The sequence below is a fragment of the Drosophila miranda genome (assembly GCF_003369915.1).
Source record: "Drosophila miranda strain MSH22 chromosome Y unlocalized genomic scaffold, D.miranda_PacBio2.1 Contig_Y2_pilon, whole genome shotgun sequence".
NCBI lineage: Eukaryota > Metazoa > Arthropoda > Insecta > Diptera > Drosophilidae > Drosophila > Drosophila miranda.
In genome coordinates this window covers 13,120,100-13,141,065 of record NW_022881614.1, presented here as the reverse complement: position 1 = coordinate 13,141,065, position 20,966 = coordinate 13,120,100, and the positions used below count along the sequence as shown (strand labels likewise).

The 20,966-nt window shown below is 46.8% G+C and overlaps 3 protein-coding genes across 3 annotated transcripts; 1 reads left to right on the top strand and 2 right to left on the bottom strand.

The window, feature by feature from the left end:
- Positions 1-6,325: 6,325 nt before the first annotated feature.
- Positions 6,326-6,609, top strand: LOC117193746 (immune-induced peptide 3-like). Its single transcript, XM_033398471.1, has 2 exons — positions 6,326-6,433; positions 6,497-6,609. The coding sequence occupies exons 1-2, from the start codon at positions 6,382-6,384 to the stop codon at positions 6,565-6,567; spliced, it is 123 nt and encodes a 40-aa protein (XP_033254362.1). The 5' UTR covers positions 6,326-6,381; the 3' UTR covers positions 6,568-6,609.
- An 836-nt stretch (positions 6,610-7,445) lies between these two features.
- Positions 7,446-7,851, bottom strand: LOC117194029. Its single transcript, XM_033398656.1, has 2 exons — positions 7,743-7,851; positions 7,446-7,657 (listed from the first exon to the last, which is right to left on the bottom strand). The coding sequence occupies exons 1-2, from the start codon at positions 7,804-7,806 to the stop codon at positions 7,494-7,496; spliced, it is 228 nt and encodes a 75-aa protein (XP_033254547.1). The 5' UTR covers positions 7,807-7,851; the 3' UTR covers positions 7,446-7,493.
- A 975-nt stretch (positions 7,852-8,826) lies between these two features.
- Positions 8,827-9,291, bottom strand: LOC117193550 (immune-induced peptide 3-like). The gene is made up of 2 exons (XM_033398297.1): positions 9,077-9,291; positions 8,827-9,004 (listed from the first exon to the last, which is right to left on the bottom strand). The coding sequence occupies exons 1-2, from the start codon at positions 9,129-9,131 to the stop codon at positions 8,937-8,939; spliced, it is 123 nt and encodes a 40-aa protein (XP_033254188.1). The 5' UTR covers positions 9,132-9,291; the 3' UTR covers positions 8,827-8,936.
- Between the last annotated feature and the right edge of the window lie 11,675 nt (positions 9,292-20,966).

Sequence of the window (20,966 nt, the reverse complement as noted above, 5' to 3'; positions counted from 1 at the left end):
AATTCAAATTTGGCACATTCTCTGCAAGGGTCTTTATAAGTAGTTCTTGGATGTATGGACGAATCATGTATAAAGTCAACTTCAAAAATGAAAAACCACAACCAATAGAGTGCACAGTATCTCTCAAATGCTCTCCAAAACACACGCGGGAAGGTGGATACTCAATGGATCAATGGATACTCTATTTAAGTGGACACACTCACAGAAAAAAATGAATACCTAAGAGCTTAAGCTTTAAGAGGCGTTCAGCTAATGCCTGAAGGTGGTGCAAACGTTCCCTAGAAAGTCTTTAATACCTGAATACCCTTTTGACGGGGGATTAGCTTTGCCGAGTGACATGTGGCAGCTTCCCGCCACACCGCAATGTTATTAAATTGTTAACGCACGCGTGTCCACCATGCGTACGTCCACACAAAGATACAAATAATACTCGTGCACGTGGAGACTCACATGAATCTGTGTGGGCTTCCGAAAGCATACGCCACTCTCCTCTCTCTACCCCACGCACAAACGCGCCGTTCGGTAATCCACTGAGTGAGTGGAAGTTGGTTGAGAGAGCCAAACCCTTTCTGAGGAGAAAGGGATCCGAACTCACGGGCAGCCCTCCCCAGAACTCACCAATACCACTCGAAGAAATTTAGCACGGAACCCTTGAAGGCCTTTCTGTCTGTTTTAAAGCAAACTAAAACTTAGTTCAGACTATCACAACATATATTTCTGAGAAGCATCGAAATATATCGTATACAAAGATAGAGTATCAGGCTTCGGCCTCCTGGCTGTCTGCTCTTTTTTTTGAATCATTCGCTTAATTGCCAACAATGTGAGCCAACTCATACGGACGGACAGGAACTTCTGCCGGAAAAGTTAATTCGACCGCAGACACGTCCATTTACGAGTACCTTCTGCGGCGGAACATACACATACTCCTGCCACAGCACTTTCACAGACGGAATTGAACCAGTTCAATTGCTGAGTTTATACAGCTCTGCTGAGCGCTTCTTCGATCGATATGGCCATATCAATCTTGAGACTTTACAGGAAACGGTTTGCTGCCATCTCCTATTGGCATTTTGCTCGAACAATTCGTGCGTTAGGAGCCTGCACGTAGCCAAGGGCATCGCTACTTGCTCCCTCTCCGATAGGAGAGGAATCGTAGTACCCTGCCTGGCTAGCTCGTCGGCGGCGTCATTCCCCTCGATGTCCCTGTGGCCGAGGACCCATATAAGGAAGAGATTTAACTGCTCTGCGATCTCGTGCAGAGACCTGCGGCAGTCATTTACAGTCGCTGAGTTCGACGATATTGAGCCTAGAGCTTTGATAGCTGCTTGGCTGTCCGAGAAGACGCACACTAAGTGCGTATCTAGAAGTAGTTTGGAGACGATCGAAATGGCCTCCTTGATGGCTTCAACCTCCGCTTGGAACACACTACAGTGTTCCGGGAGCCTGAAGCAATGACTGATGTTCAGCTCGCTGCAGTAGACTCCGCCTCCCACGCGGCCGTATAGCTTTGAGCCATCAGTGTAGAAGTGGACCGCATTTGCAGGTCCTGGTTCCACCTTCTTTCCCATGAGATCCACAGGGAGGAGGTCCAGCACAGTATCCAGGGCTTCCCCTGGAGTAGTGCGTAGCCCGCCAGTTATGCATAGCTCTGCCATGCGTTGAACTCTGCTGAGTTTATTGAGGCATGTCCTTCTGTCCAAGGCTGGCCACCATACCACCACTCCATAGAGCATGATTGGTCGTATGATGGCGGTGTAGTGCCACCGAACTATATAGGGGGTCATTCCCCATTTTAGTCCGATGGCTTTCCTGCAAGTATAGAGGGCCACTGTGGCCTTCTTTACTCTATCCTCTATGCTCAATTTCCAATCGAGCTTTCTATCGAGGATTAGGCCAAGATAATTGGCGTTGTTGCTGAAGACTAGCGTTTCCCCACATAGACTTGGGGGAATCAGTTCCGGAACTTTGTACTTCCTAGTGAAAAGCACCAGTTCCGTTTTAGACGGGTTGACGCCTAACCCGCATTTGTCTGCCCATTTCGACATTTTCGTGAGAGTACTTGTCATGCACTCACACAACGTCTGCGGAAATTTTCCGGAGAATGCTATGGCAACATCGTCCGCGTACGCCACCACACGGCAGCCACCCCCCTCTATCTCCCGCAGCAATGTGTTCACTGCCACGTTCCATAGGAGGGGCGAGAGGACTCTGCCCTGCGGTGTGCCTCTGCTGACAAATCTGGTACACGTTGACGTCCCCAGTGATGCCTCAACCGTCCTGCATTGTAGCATCTGATCGATCAAGCTCACCGTCCTGGAGTCATCGCCCAGATCTGTCAGTGCGCCCGTGATGGCGGTCGGAAGGATGTTGTTAAAGGCGCCTTCTATGTCGAGGAAGGCTACTAGGGTGTACTCCTTAAAGTTAAGGGACGCTTCGATGATCGATGTGATCGAGTGTAGGGCCGTTTCGGTGGATCTTCCCTTCCGATAGGCATGCTGGGAGTCTGAGATCAGACTGGACGGAATGCACGCCGTTAGATGCAGCCCCAGGAGCCGCTCCATCGCCTTTAGAAGAAAAGACGATAGACTTATGGGTCTGAAATCTTTTGGGGCAGTGTGCGAGGGCTTGCCTGCCTTGGGTATGAATACGACTTTGGTCTGAAGCCAGGTGTCAGGAATGCACCCGTGGGAGAAGATTCCCTCGTAAATTGTTTTGAGCCAGTTAATGGCTTTATGTCCCGCGTGAATCAGTTGGGCAGGGAAAATGCCGTCTGGCCCCGCGGACTTGTAGGGTTTAAAGCTTCTGATCGCCCAGGAAATGTTCTCCTGGCTTAGCAGTCTCAGGATGGCATTTGAGGCGACAGAAGGAGGCGCGAGGTAGTTGGGTCTGTTTTCATTGCAGCCAGGGAAGTGGGTATTTAGGAGAAGATTTAGCGACTCATCGCTGGACGTAGTCCACGACTGGTCGGTGTTCTTCAAGTAGCCCGGGGTGGGTGTTGTCTTCGAGAGAACTCTGCGCAAGCGTGAGGCTTCTGAGTTACTCTCGATTTCGCTGCAGAACTTACGCCAGGAGGCGCGTTTGGCTTTTTTAAGTTATTTGTTGTAGGTTGACAGACTGGCCTTGTATTCGGCCCAGTTTTGCTCAACGTTTTCAGCCTTAGCTTTATTGAAGAGTCTCCGGGAGGCTTTCCGGAGTTCACCCAGTTTCGGATTCCACCATTCAGGTTTCTTCCGGCCTCTGTTCTTGCCAGAGGGGCATGCTTTGTCGAGCGGCTTATTGCAGGCGTCGGTAAAGATCTTAAGAAGACGAGTCGTGGCCTCCGTGGAGAGCTCCTCCTCAGATGGGGGCTCAGGGAGAACACGACAGAGGTAATCAGAGTACCGAGTCCAGTTTGTCCGCCTGATGTTCCGGAATCGGACTGGCTTCGGTACTGAGAAGGAGAAGACAGTTTCCACGTACCTGTGGTCCTAGAAGGAGTTCTCTTCCAGGACCCTCCAGGGTACAATGTTACGCTGTATCTCATGAGAGTCAAGCGTGAGGTCCAGGACCTCCTTGCGGTTTTTAATGATAAAGGTGGGATCACTACCCCGGTTTATTAAGACCATCTGAGTGGTCAGTAAGTAACTGAAAAGGTACTCACCCCTTTCGTTTGCGTCAGTGCTTCCCCACTGACAGTGATGTGCATTGGCATCGCACCCCACAATTAGGCCGATGTCCTTGGCCGAGCAGTCTGCGATTAGAGCCCGGAGAGGCGCGTGTGGAGGGCGGTCTGGTTGTTCATGCCCCATGTATGCGGAGCAGATCCTCAGTGAGCGCTCCTGGCCTTCGAGGCTCACTGCGACAACGATGTGGCTGAGACCTCTGGCTAGGTCGCTCTCGTCGAACGCGTAGTCGTCCAAGATGTCGTCCGACATCATGGACGCCGCATCCGACGCCGGGTTGTCTTCCTCGCACGAGGCCCCCTCTTTCGGGATCTCCGGCAGCTCCGGGTCTGGCTCGACCTCCGCTTGCCTGCCCTTGCGGTCGGACTTGTAAGTGGATATGGTGTCCTTCTTGTAGCCATAATCCACTACACCGTCCGACTTTGCGAGGAGATCAATGGATTCCTCATTTAGGACGAGGATAATCTGGCGCCTCTGCCCTTGGATATCCTCCACCTTTGCCTTCATGTAGAGGGCCGCAGAGCGAGCGTCTTGGCAGGCGATGGCTTTCACCTTGCCTTGATGCCACCCTGCGTCCTCACACTTTGGCGGTGGTCCGCCGTTCTCCTCCAGTTCCAGTAGGAACCGGTCCTGGAGCTCGTTCTCCACCAGGTGCCACTTATCGCGAGGGACATGGCCGTCCTCGGCGCCCCTGTCCAGGACACCGATCAGGGTCTTGCCCCTCGCCACCTCAGCGAACGACCGGTTCGTGAGGTGGGTCTTCACCCGCTTGGCTTGCTGGGCTTGGCCTGGCTGATTTGCAGTGTCCTCCGCTGAGCGTTGCCGCTTGTTGGGGAGCCTTGGCTGCGCCCTTTCCGGCTTTGGCTGGCTGGAACAGTGGAAGGATTGAGCAGGCCCACAGCCTCTGCTCCTTTCCTTCGGCTGACGCCTTGAAGTTCGGGTCTTCGTTGGACAGGATGAAAGCCGCTCGTCTCCTGTCCTGGTACGACGGCTTTCCTCCCCGTGGTGCAGAGACGCTGCCCGCCGGGGCTCCCATGGGTTCTTCGGTCCCGGTGCGCTTACCAGCCGCGATTACGCTCTGCTTGGCAGCCACCCCGGTATCCGCTTCGCCCTTGGATCCACCCGACTTGGAAGGACCCGATTGGCTTTTCGGGCCCTCCCTCGCTGCGGCTGCTGCCTGAAGACGGTGGACCGACTCAGTCTCCTTCCCCGTCTTCTTTGGACCCGGTTTCCCAGGCGCTGGTGCAGAGGGATTGGCTTGTCCCTCCGGTACTTTAAGAGGAGTACCGAGCTCCTTTGCGGTTTTGTTGGTTTTTATATATTTAGTATTTGGCATAGGAGTTCCCACGAGTAGGCGGGAAGGGGATGGTCACCCGAGGCATAGCCCGCTTGCCCCGGGAAGCCTGATTTAAACTGGAGGTCGGCAGGTATCCAGAGTCCGCATATTAGCGACCGGGCACCCCCCCGGCCATGCATCCCTCGGCATATAACAGTGTCACCTTGGATTGGGGTAATTTCACTGAGAGTTTTCTTCTCTCCGCCCGACTACCATTCGCCAGCATCCTAGCAGAGACATGACCGTGCTAGGACCTGTTTCCAGCCGCCCTCACGGGGAGAGTATAGTCGCACTTCCACCGGTGTGCACAGTTACGGCGGGTGACGGTTCGCTCGCAACCCTTTGTGTCCTAGGGGGGGTGTGAGACGCAGACCGCACCGGGTATTACTAACCGGAGCGGCTGCGCCTCAGTTCCGAGTTCACAGTTGTGCGAGCCGACCCGTCATCCGTTTGTCCCCCTGTAGCACCCGATGGCTGACGGCCATTTTAAAGTTTAACGAACTAAACTTTCGTAAATAGTTTTTGTTTATTTTTGAAAGGGAGAAAACTCATTTTAAGCTGCCGTTTTACGGAGCTTTAGGGGCTTAGAGCTTGGTTGATGAGTACTAAAATTCCGGTATTTAAGGGAGTACAAACAATAAACCTACGTATATGTAACATATACACATATTCATACAGTGTTCAGTCGAACTCTCGCTTAGATTCCCAAATAGGAGTTATTTAATGTTATATACATACACTAGATGACCCGGCAAATCATTTGCCGTAGTACTATTTAGAATCTGGCATTGAATCAGCTAATGGTCTTCAAGAACAGATTTGAATCTAGATCCGATCTAGATAGCCAATGAGCAAGCCATTCAATGATTCTGATGGTGTCTCAATTATAGGTAGCTGCACTTTTCCCGATGAGACATACCAATGTGGACCAATCAGCAATTTCGGATAAGCGGATTCATCGGTTCATAGCCGAATGCAAGACGAAGCGTTTGTAAATGCTCGATGTAGAAATGAAAACGGAACGTTATTTGCCCATTATTTGCTGCACAGTGTATCAGATGCATCGATATATATATTTGACAAGTGCTCAAAAGATCATTCCGAGTTCACCGCCAGCGAATATTCAAATATACGTGTAACCCGAATCAAATCAAGACGCAGTGAAGCTATCAGCTATGGCCTCAGGCACAGCACTTTGAAATCAAGTACATAATGCATTGCTATATACCCAGATAGTACTAGCTACATATGGACATGTGTGTATAATTTGAAAATTGCGCGTTTTACTGTTGATTGGTAGCGCCAGATGAAGTTATAAAAGAGACCTGTTCGCGCCGAACGTCAGATTAGTTGCCGCCAAGTAGCACCGGAATCAATAACAACATGAAGTGGCTGTCGATTGCCTTCGTTCTGGGCCTTTTGGCCCTGGCTAGCGGTGAGTAGGAGGCCCCGTACTGAGGATCCCCGTACTAAGCAAGGATTTCTTTTCTATGTCTAGCCAACCCCCTGAGTCCCGGAAACGTGATCATCAACGGCGACTGCAAAGTTTGCAACATACGAGGCGATTAGGTCGTGAATCATGCAAAAATAAAATAAAACAAACAAAATACATTTCTGGTGCAATTTATTTATCTATTCTTTTGGCCAGTCTGCATCCAGTGCATCGCCAACAGTTTCTCCCCGTTTGCTTCCACCAAGGTCCATGTATTATAGTGGTATCAGACGTCATCGGTGATGCTGTGGAAATAGAAAAAGATTACTAAGATTACTAAGGCCAAAATTTGGTTGAGGTAGACACCAAAAATGTGTAAAATGTACAATCCTTCCGCGGGGAACAGCGGCTCCTCTCTCTGGCAAAACCCAACGACGATCATAGATAGCCATACTTTTACTTGTATGGCGGGCAAAGTCAAATCGGATTGGGAAATACCCCTCGAAATTAACTTTTTCAATAGATAAGCCGCTGTACGTACTACTTTAAAGCAAATAGAGAAGAAGCTCGTAATAGGTTCATCTGTATCCCCCCTGTCCCTGAACCGCAAACAATGTCAGATAGAGACCATCTCAATTGGTCATTTTTGGGCAGTACTGCAAGGCTATCAGCCTTTATTATCAGCATTTCTGCTGGACATATGTAAATGCATACATTCCATAAGTACATACGAAATATACCAGCATCTTGGGGTATACCCTCGTTTATCAGTGAACAATTGTTGGTTGGAATTTGAAAGGTTAATATGAGTATTATTTGATATGAGTATGTAGGCTTAAGAGGGTTTCGTCGGGCCATTTTCCTTAAAAAACACTACTATTTGTAGTAGGATTAATAAAGTAGGATTTCTTCAGGTTTCCAATGCTTTCCAACAAGGTATCCCTTCTTCAATTTGGAATAACAGAAAGGATTCGAAAAGCGTATCTCCCAGTCTATTATTTTCCACCCAAAATCATTTTACAATGGAAACTTTATTTATGTATTAATTTTATGAGACATTTAACTAGCTGCAAAGATGATATAGTACTCCAAATACCATGGCTCCAGAAGTAAGGGCGTACAACATAGCCCCTGAACGGCGTTCCACGGGAATAACGATGGAGTCGTCGCCATCTGGTCGATTGCAATCAATGCACTTCCCATTGATATACACCTTGCCGGGCGTGGCTGCAATTAGATAAAGAAAGTTGTTTCCTCTTAATAGAGATGTCACGTCACCCACTAGAAACCCACACGTTGCAATATCAATTACCGTTGACCACAGCCAGAAGGCAGCAAAGAAGCAGCACTGCTGAGGCAAGTCCGATCGATTTCATGATTGGTTCGGGGCTGGGCTTGAACGGAATCTGTTTCCAAACAGACGAATCCCTTGTACTTTTATATTGAAACTGACTATAAACTGACTATGTTTTAATCGTACATACATGTAAGATTAATAATAATGTATCGTTTATTAATAGTGTTTTTCGAAAAAGAGTACAAAGTGTATGATTTAAGATGTGCAATTAATGAGTCTGTTCTTCCGACTTTTTGTTCAACTTTCTGCTTCTACTTCCAACAACCGACTCCCATATCGATAACCCCTTATCGGTTAGGACTTTTAAACATCGGTTAAGTCTGGTTATATCGGTTAGGTCTTATCGATGGTATCTTAAGTTCAAATGTTAATTTAGATGGGATAGTGTTAACTGCTTGATACACTGTCCTTTACATACATCTATAAAGAAAGTTCCCTAGAAACGTTGTGAGTCGCTGCCACGGCCGCGACGCTACATTTATACTCAGTCAGTATGGCTATCCTCCGTCAGAGGGCACACACATTCACGACGAAGAGTGTGTGAGAGATAGACACTGCACATTGATCTGTTCCTTCTGGCTATTATAATAATTCGATCTGATCTAGATTTTGCAGTCTGCTAGACATGCTATATATTGATTTTTCGTATCTTCAAAAGGGAGGATGCCACAGATTTTAGTTCCTTGTGGTTCAGTGTGATATCACAGGAGTCTAGATAGTTGCTGTAGCTCTTATAGTCTCTGAGAACTAGGCGTCAAGCAAGACGGACAGACAGACCTGGCTCTATCAACTGGTCATTGTATATATAAACATACTTTATGCAGTGCAAAACGCTTCGTTCTGGGCGTTACACACAGCCATTTTCTGCACAAACCTAATATACCCCTATATTCTTTTCGAGGTTAGGGTATTAAAATGGAATAGCTGAATATGTTACTAGTTTTTTGAATAGTTATTGAAAAAGTTCTAACCACATCTAAAAACCAACTACAAAAACTTTCCCTTATCAAATAATAATAATAGTATAGATGCGATTTCATTTTAAAATATATTTTATTCGTTTAGAAATTCAGTTTAAGGCTTAAGACATTATATTATGTGGCGGTGTGTTGTGGCCGATTGTAGCGATCCTTCCGTCTTCCGTCTACCTTAAGCCCTCACATTGCACGTGCGGCAGTCGCCGTTGATGATGACATTTCCGGGGTTCAGTGGCGTGGCTACACTCACAGAGAAATATTATAATTTAATTTAATTTAAATACACTTTTATATATTTTTGTCTCAACTCACCGTTAACCAGAGCCGCCATCAGGCCCAGGACAAAGGCAAGCGAGAGGAATTTCATTGTGGATTAGTGAAGATTTGGTGCACGGCAGGCAGGCAACTGATGCCGATCGCCAGCAAAGCTTTTATACCCCCAGAGCCCCCAGAGCTGGGGCTGGAGCCTGCACCGAATCAGTGGCTTATCAGTGGCTGGCTTGGGAAAAGGCATCGCATCCACTGGGAATTTCCGAGAACCACAACACCCCGACTCGGACAGCCCAGACAAATTCCCCAAGTGCAGTGCGACGTCTCAATGAAATTGAGCGTAAACAAGTACTCGTACGGCCAGAGGCTAGATTCGATTCACGTGCTGAACTGAACCGAGATCGCAAACCTGATTTGTTTTTCCAGTAAAACGACTTGTTCCACAATCTAAATACCAACTTTAGTAGGTTCAATTCTGATGAATTAATAAACGTTTAAATTGAGTGTAAATCAAAACAAGCGATATACAAGTTTCAAAGTGAAATTTTTAGAATTTCTCTATGTTAAGGGCTAAAAAGAAAGAGACAGAGAGAGCTGTAACGGACGTTGTGGCATGGAAATAAATAGAGAATAAACGGAATGCAGGAATATGTTTTACAAATTCCAAAAGTATATTGAAAATGCGACTAAATCAATAACCTGAAATGTTCTAGGGGGCAAAACAAGCGATATTCAAATCTGAGAGTCTAATTCAAATAGTTTCGCTGAATATATAGAAAGAGAGAAGTGCAACGGACAGTGTGGCATGGAAATGGAATGGAATATGGTTAAAGGTGGCAAGAGGATAGACGGAAGAGGAAGATTTGTACAAGTTAGATACATATATATGTGCATATATTTATGTATTGAAAATGAGTACCAGGGACCACTTTAGTGTCCCAATGTCAGAACTGGTTGTGTGTCTCTGTGTACAATTGGGTGCATATCAAATTACAGACAATCGTATATTTTCTTGGGTCAAGTCTTGCTAGATGTTATGCAAATAAAAGTATTTATAACAGAGAGTTTTTCCGAGAAGAAAGGGTATTTTTTTGCAGCTTGTTACAGAAAAATCTGAAATGCAACAGATTCAAACCAATAAACACTATACGAGTAGAGCAATCGTACTTTAGATGTTCTTTAGTCGTATACCACCTCTTTAAGCTCCATTAAACTAAACTAGTACCGAACCATTAGTCCTAGATGGAGATTTCTAATGGAGGTGGAAATACTCCTTTGTGGACAACATTATAACAACCTCTGCAAGGGTATTTAAGTGCCTCCCTGGGTTAACTGCGGAATGCAGATTGAGGAAATAACTTTGAACGACAAATGTGTATTGATTCTTTTAAGGTTTTATATTTGTTTACTGTTTCGTTGGTTCTAAGTTCTAGGTTTCATTTATAGAAAGTGGTAGCATAAATATGGTGTATTAAGTTTGAGGTATGTTTATTATACCCGATACTCAAAATGAGTATTGGGGTATATTAGATTTGTGGTAAAAGTGGATGTGTGTAACGTCCAGAAGGAATCGTTTCCGACCCCATAAAGTATATATATTCTTGATCAGAATCAATAGCCGAGTCGATTGGGCCCTGTCTGTCTGTCTGTCTGTCCGTCTGTCCGTCTGTCTGTCCGTCCGTCCGTCCGTCTGTCCGTCCCCTTCAGCGCCTAGTGCTCAAAGACTATAAGAGCTAGAGCAACGATGTTTTGGACCCAGACTTCTGTGATATGTCACTGATACAAAAATATTTCAAAACTTCGCCCCGCCCACTTCCGCCCCCACAAAGGACGAAAATCTGTGGCATCCACCATTTTAAAGATATGAGAAAACCAAAAACGTAGAATTGTAGAGAATGACCATATCTTTAAGACTGCGGAATCTGAATTGGATCGTATTATTATTATAGCCAGCATCAAGAAAACAATTTCATTTTTTCTCGCCCTGTCTCTCTCTAACACACACGTAGCATAGCCGGCTTTGCTTAGAGTAAAACATTAGCGCCTAGATCTCAGAGACTATAAAAGCTAGAGCAACCAAATTTGGTATCCACATTCCTAATATATCGGACCGAGACGAGTTTGTTTCAAAATTTCGCCACACCCCCTTCCGCCCCGCAAAGGTTGAAAATCTGGGGATATTCACAAATCTCAGAGACTATTAAGGCTAGAGTAACCAAATTTAGTATCCGCACTCCTGTTAGATCTCACTTTCAAAACGTATATCTCAAAATTTCGCCCCACCCCCTTCCGCCCCCACAAATGACGAAAATCTGTTGCATCCACAATATTGAGGATACGAGAAAACTAAAAACGCAGAATCATTGATAATGACCATATCTATCAGATTGCTGAATCTGGATCAGATCAGATCATTTTTATAGCCAAAAGGAACAAATCAATTTGCACTGGCTACGCAGCGCCCGACGTCACGCTCAGACTGATTTTCTGTCTCTCTCGCACGCACTCTTTGTCGTGTCGTTCAATATTAGCGGCGTCTGCCAGAGGAGAGCCATACTGACTAAGTATCGGGTATAACTGTAGAGTTGCGGTGTCCGCAGCAACTCACAACGTTCCCCCTCGTTATACCCGATACTCAAAATGAGTATTGGGGTATATTAGATTTGTGGTAAAAGTGGATGTGTGTAACGTCCAAAAGGAATCGTTTCCGACGCCATAAAGTATATATATTCTTGATCAGCATCAATAGCCGAGTCGATTGAGCCATGTCCGTCTGTCCGTCTGTCCGTCCGTCCGTCTGTCCGTCTGTCCGTCCCCTTCAGCGCCTAGTGCTCAAAGACTATAAGAGCGAGAGCAACGATGTTTCGGATCCAGACTTCTGTGATATGTCACTGCTACAAGAATATTTCAAAACTTTGCCCCGCCCACTTCCGCCCCCACAAAGAGCGAAAATCTGTGGCATCCACAATTTCGATGATACGAGAAAACTAAAAACGCAGAATCGTAGAAGATTACTATATCTTCTAGAGTGCAAAATCTGAACCAGATCGTATAATTATTATAGCCAGAATCAAGAAAACAATTTAATTTTTTCTCGCCCTGTCTCTCTCTAACACACACGTAGCATAGCCGGCTTTGCTTAGAGTAAAACATTAGCGCCTAGATCTCAGAGACTACAAAAGCTAGAGCAACCAAATTTGGTATCCACACTCCTAATGTATCGGACCGAGACGAGTTTGTTTCAAAATTTCGCCACACCCCCTGTTCGGGCCAGCCGCTGAAGAATAACCGTAACTTTAACATTATTATTGTATGAGCAGAGAGAGCCGCCTATGTTGTAAAACGTTGACGTTCTGCAGAGCTGCTGCGCTCTCCCGCTAAAGGGGCTCTCTGCTAACCCCTCTGCGCATTGGTTGCATATCGATCTCGCATAAGGTTTATCTGGCAATAGCAAGCAATCGGCTTCCGCTAAGCCACCAAGATTAAATACGAATTATAAAGTTTAACCCGAAATCTCTTTTCATTTTTGAAACACATAGGTGCCAAAAAAGCTTGGCATCTCAAACATTGGTGACCCCCCGACGTGATATAAAACCATTGCTTAATCGCGTTCCGTTAAAACACTTATTATTTATACAATATTTTGTTGTTGGGTAGTTTAACTACCAACAAATACATTTGGGTGCACGTTGAAAAACAGTTTAAAGTGCAAATTCAGTGAGAGTGCGGCTGGAATATTTATAGACAAATTCCGGTACTTTAAGCGTCGAATCTCTCATTCTCTGTGCAGCTGCAGCCGCGGTTCTTGACTTTTCGTGTCTTGCTTTCTCGCTCTCGCGTCTATACATCGTCGCTTAAGCGGTATTTCATTTTCCGTTGTTGTGTCGAATTGCACAACGGTTAACATGGACAACGATCCGAATACAGACGCGGGCGGTGGTGGCTGATTCCAGACTGAGTCTGTATAAGCGTAAAAGTCAGGCTTGGCGATTGCACAGGCTTGGCGAATCCTTCGCGGGGAATAAAATCGATAAGCTGACCGCCGCGGAAGTCGAGGTGCGCCTTGATATGTTTGCAGAAATTCGAGAGGAATTTAATAAGGCCCATAATGAGTTGGAGGCTCTCGATCAAAACGAGATTGGGAGTGAGCTGCGCGAAATCTTCGATACTCTTTTCATATCGTTGAAAGCTGAGTTGCTGGCTGCTGTTAAAGTAAGCCAGTCACATGCCGCTGCCCATTCTACGACTCTGCCAAGCCATTCCGGACATAGTACCATCATCATGGCTCACAAGCAGCGACTTCCTGAGCTGAAGGTGCCTAAATTTTCTGGTGGTTACGTCGAGTTCTCGGATTTTATGGCAATGTTCAAATCGGTGATTGAAGCGGATGCGGATCTCAGTGACATCGAGAAATTCCAGCACCTTCGCTCTTGCCTCGCTGATTCGGCTTTGGATTCGGTTCGATCGTTAGAGCTCTCCAGTGCCAATTATCGTGCGGCTCTGGATATACTTAATAAACGCTTTAATAACAAAAGACTTGTTTTCCAGGCACACATCAAGAAGATTCTTGGGCTAAAGAGGGTAGACTCGCCTTCTGCTAAAAAGCTTCGGGAGTTTTCGGATGCAGTCAATTTACACATGCGAGCGTTGCAGACATTGGGAACTGCTGAGGAGATTTCAGGATTCATGGTCATCAACATGCTGCTGCAGAAGTTGGATTCGAAGACGCAAACCAAATGGGAGGAGCACACATCGTCGGATGCTATACCTACCGCAGAGGAATTCTTCGAATTCTTGCAGCAACGCTGCCAGAAAATGGAGCGGTTGGAATATGCTACAGCGACACACGCTACTAGCGATCACGTGGGAAAAAACCATTCCTATACGCAGGTTAAGAAAACGTTTGTAGCTTCCAACTCTTCCGCCGACCCGTCTGTATGCGTCTTTTGCCACTCAGCGGGCCATGGAATATACTCGTGCAAGATATTCGGATATCTCTCACCGTTGCTGCGCCACAAAAAAGTGAAGAAGCTTTCCCTATGCTTCAATTGCCTAAAGCCGGGGCACCGGACCCGCGCATGCAATAGTGGAAAATGTCGAGTATGCGGCGGTAGGCATCATAGTTTGTTGCCCTTCGATAGTATACAGCCCACAACACAAGGCTGCCCAGGTATTACTCCTCCCGATCTGGCCATTCAACCGGACACTCTTTCCGTTGCTCAAAATTCTGCTAGCAGCTCGTCTCTCCCTTCGTCTACCTCTCTTGCTGCCCAAGGTCTTCACTCTGATGTAGTGCTTCTGGCTACAGCCGTGGTTCTCGTAAAGAATCGGTCTGGCGTTTTAGTTCCTTGTCGTGCCATCTTAGATTCAGGATCGCAGCTGCATCTCGTCACATCCAGGTTCGCCCAGCAGCTTCAGCTTAGGAGAACTCAATCGTCTGCACTTGTGTCTGGGCTGGGCGATACCAGCGTTTCTACTGAGGGATCCACCATAAGCATTTGTATGCATTCTCGCACCTCTGCTTACACAACTACACTTACTGCTCTCATCGCCCCCACGATTACCGATTCTCAACCAAGTATGACAGTAAATGTATCCGATTGGCGTATTCCATCTAACATTCAGCTCGCTGATCCTGCATTTTTCAATCCTCAACGGGTTGATCTTCTCATTGGTGCGAGCGTTTTTTATGATCTCCTCTGCGTAGGGCAAATCAAACTCACCGATGGACTGCCTCTTCTGCAGAAGACCCGGCTTGGGTGGATCGTATCTGGCGTTTCTAGGCGCACTAAAGCGTTTTACTTCCACTCGAGGAACGCCAAGTCAAATTTGGTCGGACAATGCGACAAACTTCGTTGGGGCCAAGAACGAGCTTCTGGAGCTAAAGAAGCTTTGTCTGAGCGAACCGCATATGAAGGAGGTCCACGAATCCTGCTTGGCTGACTCGATCGACTGGCGTTTCATCCCACCTCGCTCTCCGCATTTTGGCGGGTTGTGGGAAGCGGCCGTGAAGACCGCAAAATATCACCTGTACCGCTCAGTTGGAACATCTGTGCTTAGCTTCGACGAGCTGCGCACTCTGATCTGTCAGATCACTGCAATTGTTAACTCTCGCCCTTTGCTCTCGCTTTCAGAAAATCCTGATGATTTAGACGTTTTGACTCCTGCTTATCTGCTTTTAGGCGGCCCCCATGAGCAAATCCTCGAGCCTGACCTAACGAAGCTGAACTACAATCGTCTGGATGGCTGGCAGCGGGTCACCCAACTACAGCAAATATTTTGGAGCCGTTGGCGCGAAGAGTATCTCACTCTTTTGCAAGAGCGCGCGAAGTGGCGTACCCCCGCGCAAAACATCTGCAAGAACGACCTCGTTCTGGTGAAGGACGAAAATCTTCCTCCAATGCGTTGGCCACTGGCTAGAGTGGTCGATGTCGTTTTGGGCAAGGACGGAGTGTGTCGCGTCGCTGACCTGAAGACATCCTCAGGAAACATCAGGAGGGCCGTCACTCGGCTATGTTTGCTGCCCCTTAAGGAATCTGTTGAGAGACTAGCTCCCAACGGGGGGAGTATGTTCGGGCCAGCCGCTGAAGAATAACCGTAACTTTAACATTATTATTGTATGAGCAGAGAGAGCCGCCTATGTTGTAAAACGTTGACGTTCTGCAGAGCTGCTGCGCTCTCCCGCTAAAGGGGCTCTCTGCCGCCGCCACTTCGGCAACTACTTTGATCTGCTGCCGCCACTTCGGCAATCACTTTGATCTAACGCCGTCGTCTATAGTTTAGTTCTATGCTAACCCCTCTGCGCATTGGTTGCATATCGATCTCGCATAAGGTTTATCTGGCAATAGCAAGCAATCGGCTTCCGCTAAGCCACCAAGATTAAATACGAATTATAAAGTTTAACCCGAAATCTCTTTTCATTTTTGAAACACATAGGTGCCAAAAAAGCTTTGCATCTCAAACACCCCCTTCCGCCCCCACAAAGGACGAAAATCTGTTGCATCCACAATATTGAGAATACGAGAAAACTAAAAACGCAGAATCATAGATAATGATCATATATATCAGATTGCTGAATCTGGATCAGATCAGATCATTTTTATAGACAAAAGGAACAAATCAATTTGCAGTGGCTACGCAGCGCCCGACGTCACGCTCAGACTGATTTTCTGTCTCTCTCGCACGCACTCTTTGTCGTGTCGTTCAATATTAGCGGCGTCTGCCAGAGGAGAGCCATACTGACTAAGTATCGGGTATAACTGTAGAGTTGCGGTGTCCGCAGCAACTCAGAACGTTCCCCCTCGTTATACCCGATACTCAAAATGAGTATTGGGGTATATCAGATTTGTGGTAAAAGTGGATGTGTGTAACGTCCAAAAGGAATCGTTTCCGACCCCATAAAGTACATATATTCTTGATCAGCATCAATAGCCGAGTCGATTGAGCCATGTCCGTCTGTCCGTCTGTCCGTCCGTCCGTCTGTCCGTCCCCTTCAGCGCCTAGTGCTCAAAGACTATAAGAGCGAGAGCAACGATGTTTCGGATCCAGACTTCTGTGATATGTCACTGCTACAAGAATATTTCAAAACTTTGCCCCGCCCACTTCCGCCCCCACAAAGAGCGAAAATCTGTGGCATCCACAATTTCGACAATACGAGAAAACTAAAAACGCAGAATCGTAGAAGATGACTATATCTTCTAGAGTGCAAAATCTGAACCAGATCGTATAATTATTATAGCCAGAATCAAGAAAACAATTTAATTTTTTCTCGCCCTGTCTCTCTCTAACACACACGTAGCATAGCCGGCTTTGCTTAGAGTAAAACATTAGCGCCTAGATCTCAGAGACTATAAAAGCTAGAGCAACCAAATTTGGTATCCACACTCCTAATATATCGGACCGAGACGAGTTTGTTTCAAAATTTCGCCACACCCCCTGTTCGGGCCAGCCGCTGAAGAATAACCGTAACTTTAACATTATTATTGTATGAGCAGAGAGAGCCGCCTATGTTGTAAAACGTTGACGTTCTGCAGAGCTGCTCTCGTACAGGGGCTCTCTGCCGCCGCCACTTCGGCAACTACTTTGATCTGCTGCCGCCACTTCGGCAATCACTTTGATCTAACGCCGTCGTCTATAGTTTAGTTCTATGCTAACCCCTCTGCGCATTGGTTGCATATCGATCTCGCATAAGGTTTATCTGGCAATAGCAAGCAATCGGCTCCGCTAAGCCACCAAGATTAAATACGAATTATAAAGTTTAACCCGAAATCTCTTTTCATTTTTGAAACACATAGGTGCCAAAAAAGCTTGGCATCTCAAACATTGGTGACCCCCCGACGTGATATAAAACCATTGCTTAATCGCGTTCCGTTAAAACACTTATTATTTATACAATATTTTGTTGTTGGGTAGTTTAACTACCAACAAATACATTTGGGTGCACGTTGAAAAACAGTTTAAAGTGCAAATTCAGTGAGAGTGCGGCTGAAATATTTATAGACAAATTCCGGTACTTTAAGCGTCGAATCTCTCATTCTCTGCGCAGCTGCAGCCGCGGTTCTTGACTTTTCGTGTCTTGCATTCTCGCTCTCGCGTCAAGGGATCCACCATAAGCATTTGTATGCATTCTCGCACCTCTGCTTACACAACTACACTTACTGCTCTCATCGCACCCACGATTACCGATTCTCAACCAAGTATGACAGTAAATGTATCCGATTGGCGTATTCCATCTAACATTCAGCTCGCTGATCCTGCATTTTTCAATCCTCAACGGGTTGATCTTCTCATTGGTGCGAGCGTTTTTTATGATCTCCTCTGCGTAGGGCAAATCAAACTCACCGATGGACTGCCTCTTCTGCAGAAGACCCGGCTTGGGTGGATCGTATCTGGCGGTGGACAGAAGGTATCAAGCTCCCTCAGTAGAAACGCTGGTATCGCCCAGCCCAGACACAAGTGCAGACGATTGAGTTCTCCTAAGCTGAAGCTGCTGGGCGAACCAGGATGTGACGAGATGCAGCTGCGATCCTGAATCTAAGATGGCACGACAAGGAACGAAAACGCCAGACCGATTCTTTACGAGAACCACGGCTGTAGCCAGAAGCACGACATCAGAGTGAAGACCTTGGGCAGCAAGAGAGGTAGACGAAGGTAGAGACGAGCTGCTAGCAGAATTTTGAGCAACGGAAAGAGTGTCCGGTTGAACGGCCAGATCGGGAGGAGTAATACCTGGGCAGCCTTGTGTTGTGGGCTGTATACTATCGAAGTGCAACAAACTATGATGCCTACCGCCGCATACTCGACATTTTCCACTATTGCATGCGCGGGTCCGGTGCCCCGGCTTTAGGCAATTGAAGCATAGGGAAAGCGATGAGAGATTTCCGAAAATCTTGCACGAGTATATTCCATGGCCCGCTGAGTGGCAAAAGACGCATACAGACGGGTCGGCGGAAGAGTTGGAAGCTACAAACGTTTTCTTAACCTGCGTATAGGAATGGTTTTTTCCCACCTGATCGCTAGTAGCGTGTGTCGCTGTAGCATATTCCAACCGCTCCATTTTCTGGCAGCGTTGCTGCAAGAATTCGAAGAATTCCTCTGCGGTAGGTATAGCATCCGACGATGTGTGCTCCTCCCATTTGGTTTGCGTCTTCGAATCCAACTTCTGCAGCAGCATGTTGATGACCATGAATCCTGAAATCTCCTCAGCAGTTCCCAATGTCTGCAACGCTCGCATGTGTAAATTGATTGGCGTATTCCATCTAACATTCAGCTCGCTGATCCTGCATTTTTCAATCCTCAACGGGTTGATCTTCTCATTGGTGCGAGCGTTTTTTATGATCTCCTCTGCGTAGGGCAAATCAAACTCACCGATGGACTGCCTCTTCTGCATAAGACCCGGCTTGGGTGGATCGTATCTGGCGGTGGACAGAAGGTATCAAGCTCGGCGCTTTTGGCTACGCACAATTGTCCAGATTCGATAGCTGAGATGGAAGCAAGGTTGGATAAAACTCTTCGTATGTTTTGGGAAGTCGAGAATTGTGTGGAGGCTGGTTTGAATACCAAAGAAGAAGACGACTGTGAAGCACATTTCGTAAGCCACCTTTCACGGTTGCCATCCGGGGAGTATGCAGTTCGTCTGCCGCTAAATAACAATAATGATCGTTTAGGAGAATCTTATGCTCAGGCTTATCGACGGTTCATCAGTCTGGAGCGAAAACTGGAGCGTAATCCTACACTCAAGGAGCGGTATTCCGCCTTTATGAGGGAGTACATTGATTTGCATCATATGCACCAGTCTTACCCTCTTGGCTCAGCTGCTCTGCGGCAGGAGTTTTACGTGGATGACCTTATTTCGGGCGGTAATTCGGTCGCACAGGTCATGGACAAGATGCACCAAACATCAGCTTTACTGTCCCGTGGTAATTTTAGACTTAGGAAATGGTGCTCCAGTCACCAGGAAGTACTTGAGGGAACCCCTGAAGATGTCATAGTCCTAAAGTTTAATGATGGAAGCGACATTGCCAAAACTCTCGGCTTAGCGTGGGACCCTGCTTCGGATCAGCTGCTTTTTGCCTTGTCCGCACTGGACACAAACTCAAAGCCATCAAAGCGGTCGGTTTTATCTACGATTGCGCGGTTCTACGACCCTCTTGGATTGATAAATCCAGTCATTGTCAGGTGCAAAATCTTCCTTCAGCAGCTTTGGAGAGAAAATTTGGATTGGGATGAAAGCCTACCCTCAGCGTTGCATTCAACTTGGATGGACTTGAGAAATAGTTTGGCAAGCATTTCTCGGATCTCATTTCCTCGCTTGGTTCTTCGTTCTAGTGTGGCTACAGAAGTTCACGGATTCTGTGATGCCAGCTTGGAAGCATATGGCGCTTGCGTGTATGTCGTGTCCAGGGAAGCCCAGTCTTTGAGCCACGTTTTGTGCTCAAAGTCGCGAGTGGCGCCGCTAAAGACTATATCGATTCCTAAGCTGGAATTAAGTGGAGCCCATTTGCTTGCGAAAATCATGCAGAATGTAAAGAACATGGGAATCTTTACAGGTCGGTTCTATTGCTGGTCGGATTCGTCAACAGCATTATCTTGGATTAGGGACGAGCCAGCTAAATTTCAAGTTTTCGTGGCAAATCGAGTGGCATCAATTCAGGAGTTGACGGCAGCCATGGAATGGCGCTATGTTCCCACCTCTTTAAATCCTGCTGATATTCTCTCGAGAGGCTCGCTTCCCAACCATCTTATCCAGTCAGAGCTATGGTTTCACGGCCCATCCTTTTTGCTAGGCTCCAAGGATAAGTGGCCTGTATCTCCATCTAACAACATAGCAACTTTGGATCTTCGCAAGAGAGGATTGCTAATCACGTCTCCACATGCCGATCTCACGTCCGGATGCAAATTTGCGAATTCATTCTTTCGCATGCAGCGCACATTCGCCTACATGCATAAATTTATACATCGTCTTAGGCATCCAGGACTCACCGTTTCTGATATTCGGCAAGGAACGCATCTTCTAATTCGACACATTCAGCTGGCAAATTTGTGGATGGACATAAAGGAGATTCGGCGCAATGGTCAAGTCATGAAATCCAGTACCATTAGTTCGCTCAACCCGTTCATCGATCATTCTGGACTACTTAGAGTTGGAGGTCGTCTTGGCAACTCATCGCTAGGATTTGACGCTCAGCACCCGCTCATTCTGCCAAAGGGACATTCCATTACCTTTGCGCTGATAAGATATTATCATGAAAGAAACCTCCATGCCGGACCTCGCGCCTTGCTATCCAAAATTCGGCTGGAATATTGGCCCATTGGAGGTGTTAAGGCAGTGTCAAGGGTCGTCAGCAGATGTGTGAGATGCTTCAGGACTAGGCCGCGCATGGTCGAACACATCATGGGAGACCTACCTAAGGAACGTTTGGAAGGATCTCGA

Coding starts and splice junctions, on each gene's coding strand:
- LOC117193746 (XM_033398471.1), top strand. CDS start 6,382: ATGAAGTGGCTGTCGATTGCCTTCGTTCTGGGCCTTTTGGCCCTGGCT. Junction 6,434..6,496: donor CCTTTTGGCCCTGGCTAGCG/GTGAGTAGGAGG, acceptor TTCTATGTCTAG/CCAACCCCCTGAGTCCCGGA.
- LOC117194029 (XM_033398656.1), bottom strand. CDS start 7,806: ATGAAATCGATCGGACTTGCCTCAGCAGTGCTGCTTCTTTGCTGCCTT. Junction 7,658..7,742: donor CCTTCTGGCTGTGGTCAACG/GTAATTGATATT, acceptor ATCTAATTGCAG/CCACGCCCGGCAAGGTGTAT.
- LOC117193550 (XM_033398297.1), bottom strand. CDS start 9,131: ATGAAATTCCTCTCGCTTGCCTTTGTCCTGGGCCTGATGGCGGCTCTG. Junction 9,005..9,076: donor GATGGCGGCTCTGGTTAACG/GTGAGTTGAGAC, acceptor CTGTGAGTGTAG/CCACGCCACTGAACCCCGGA.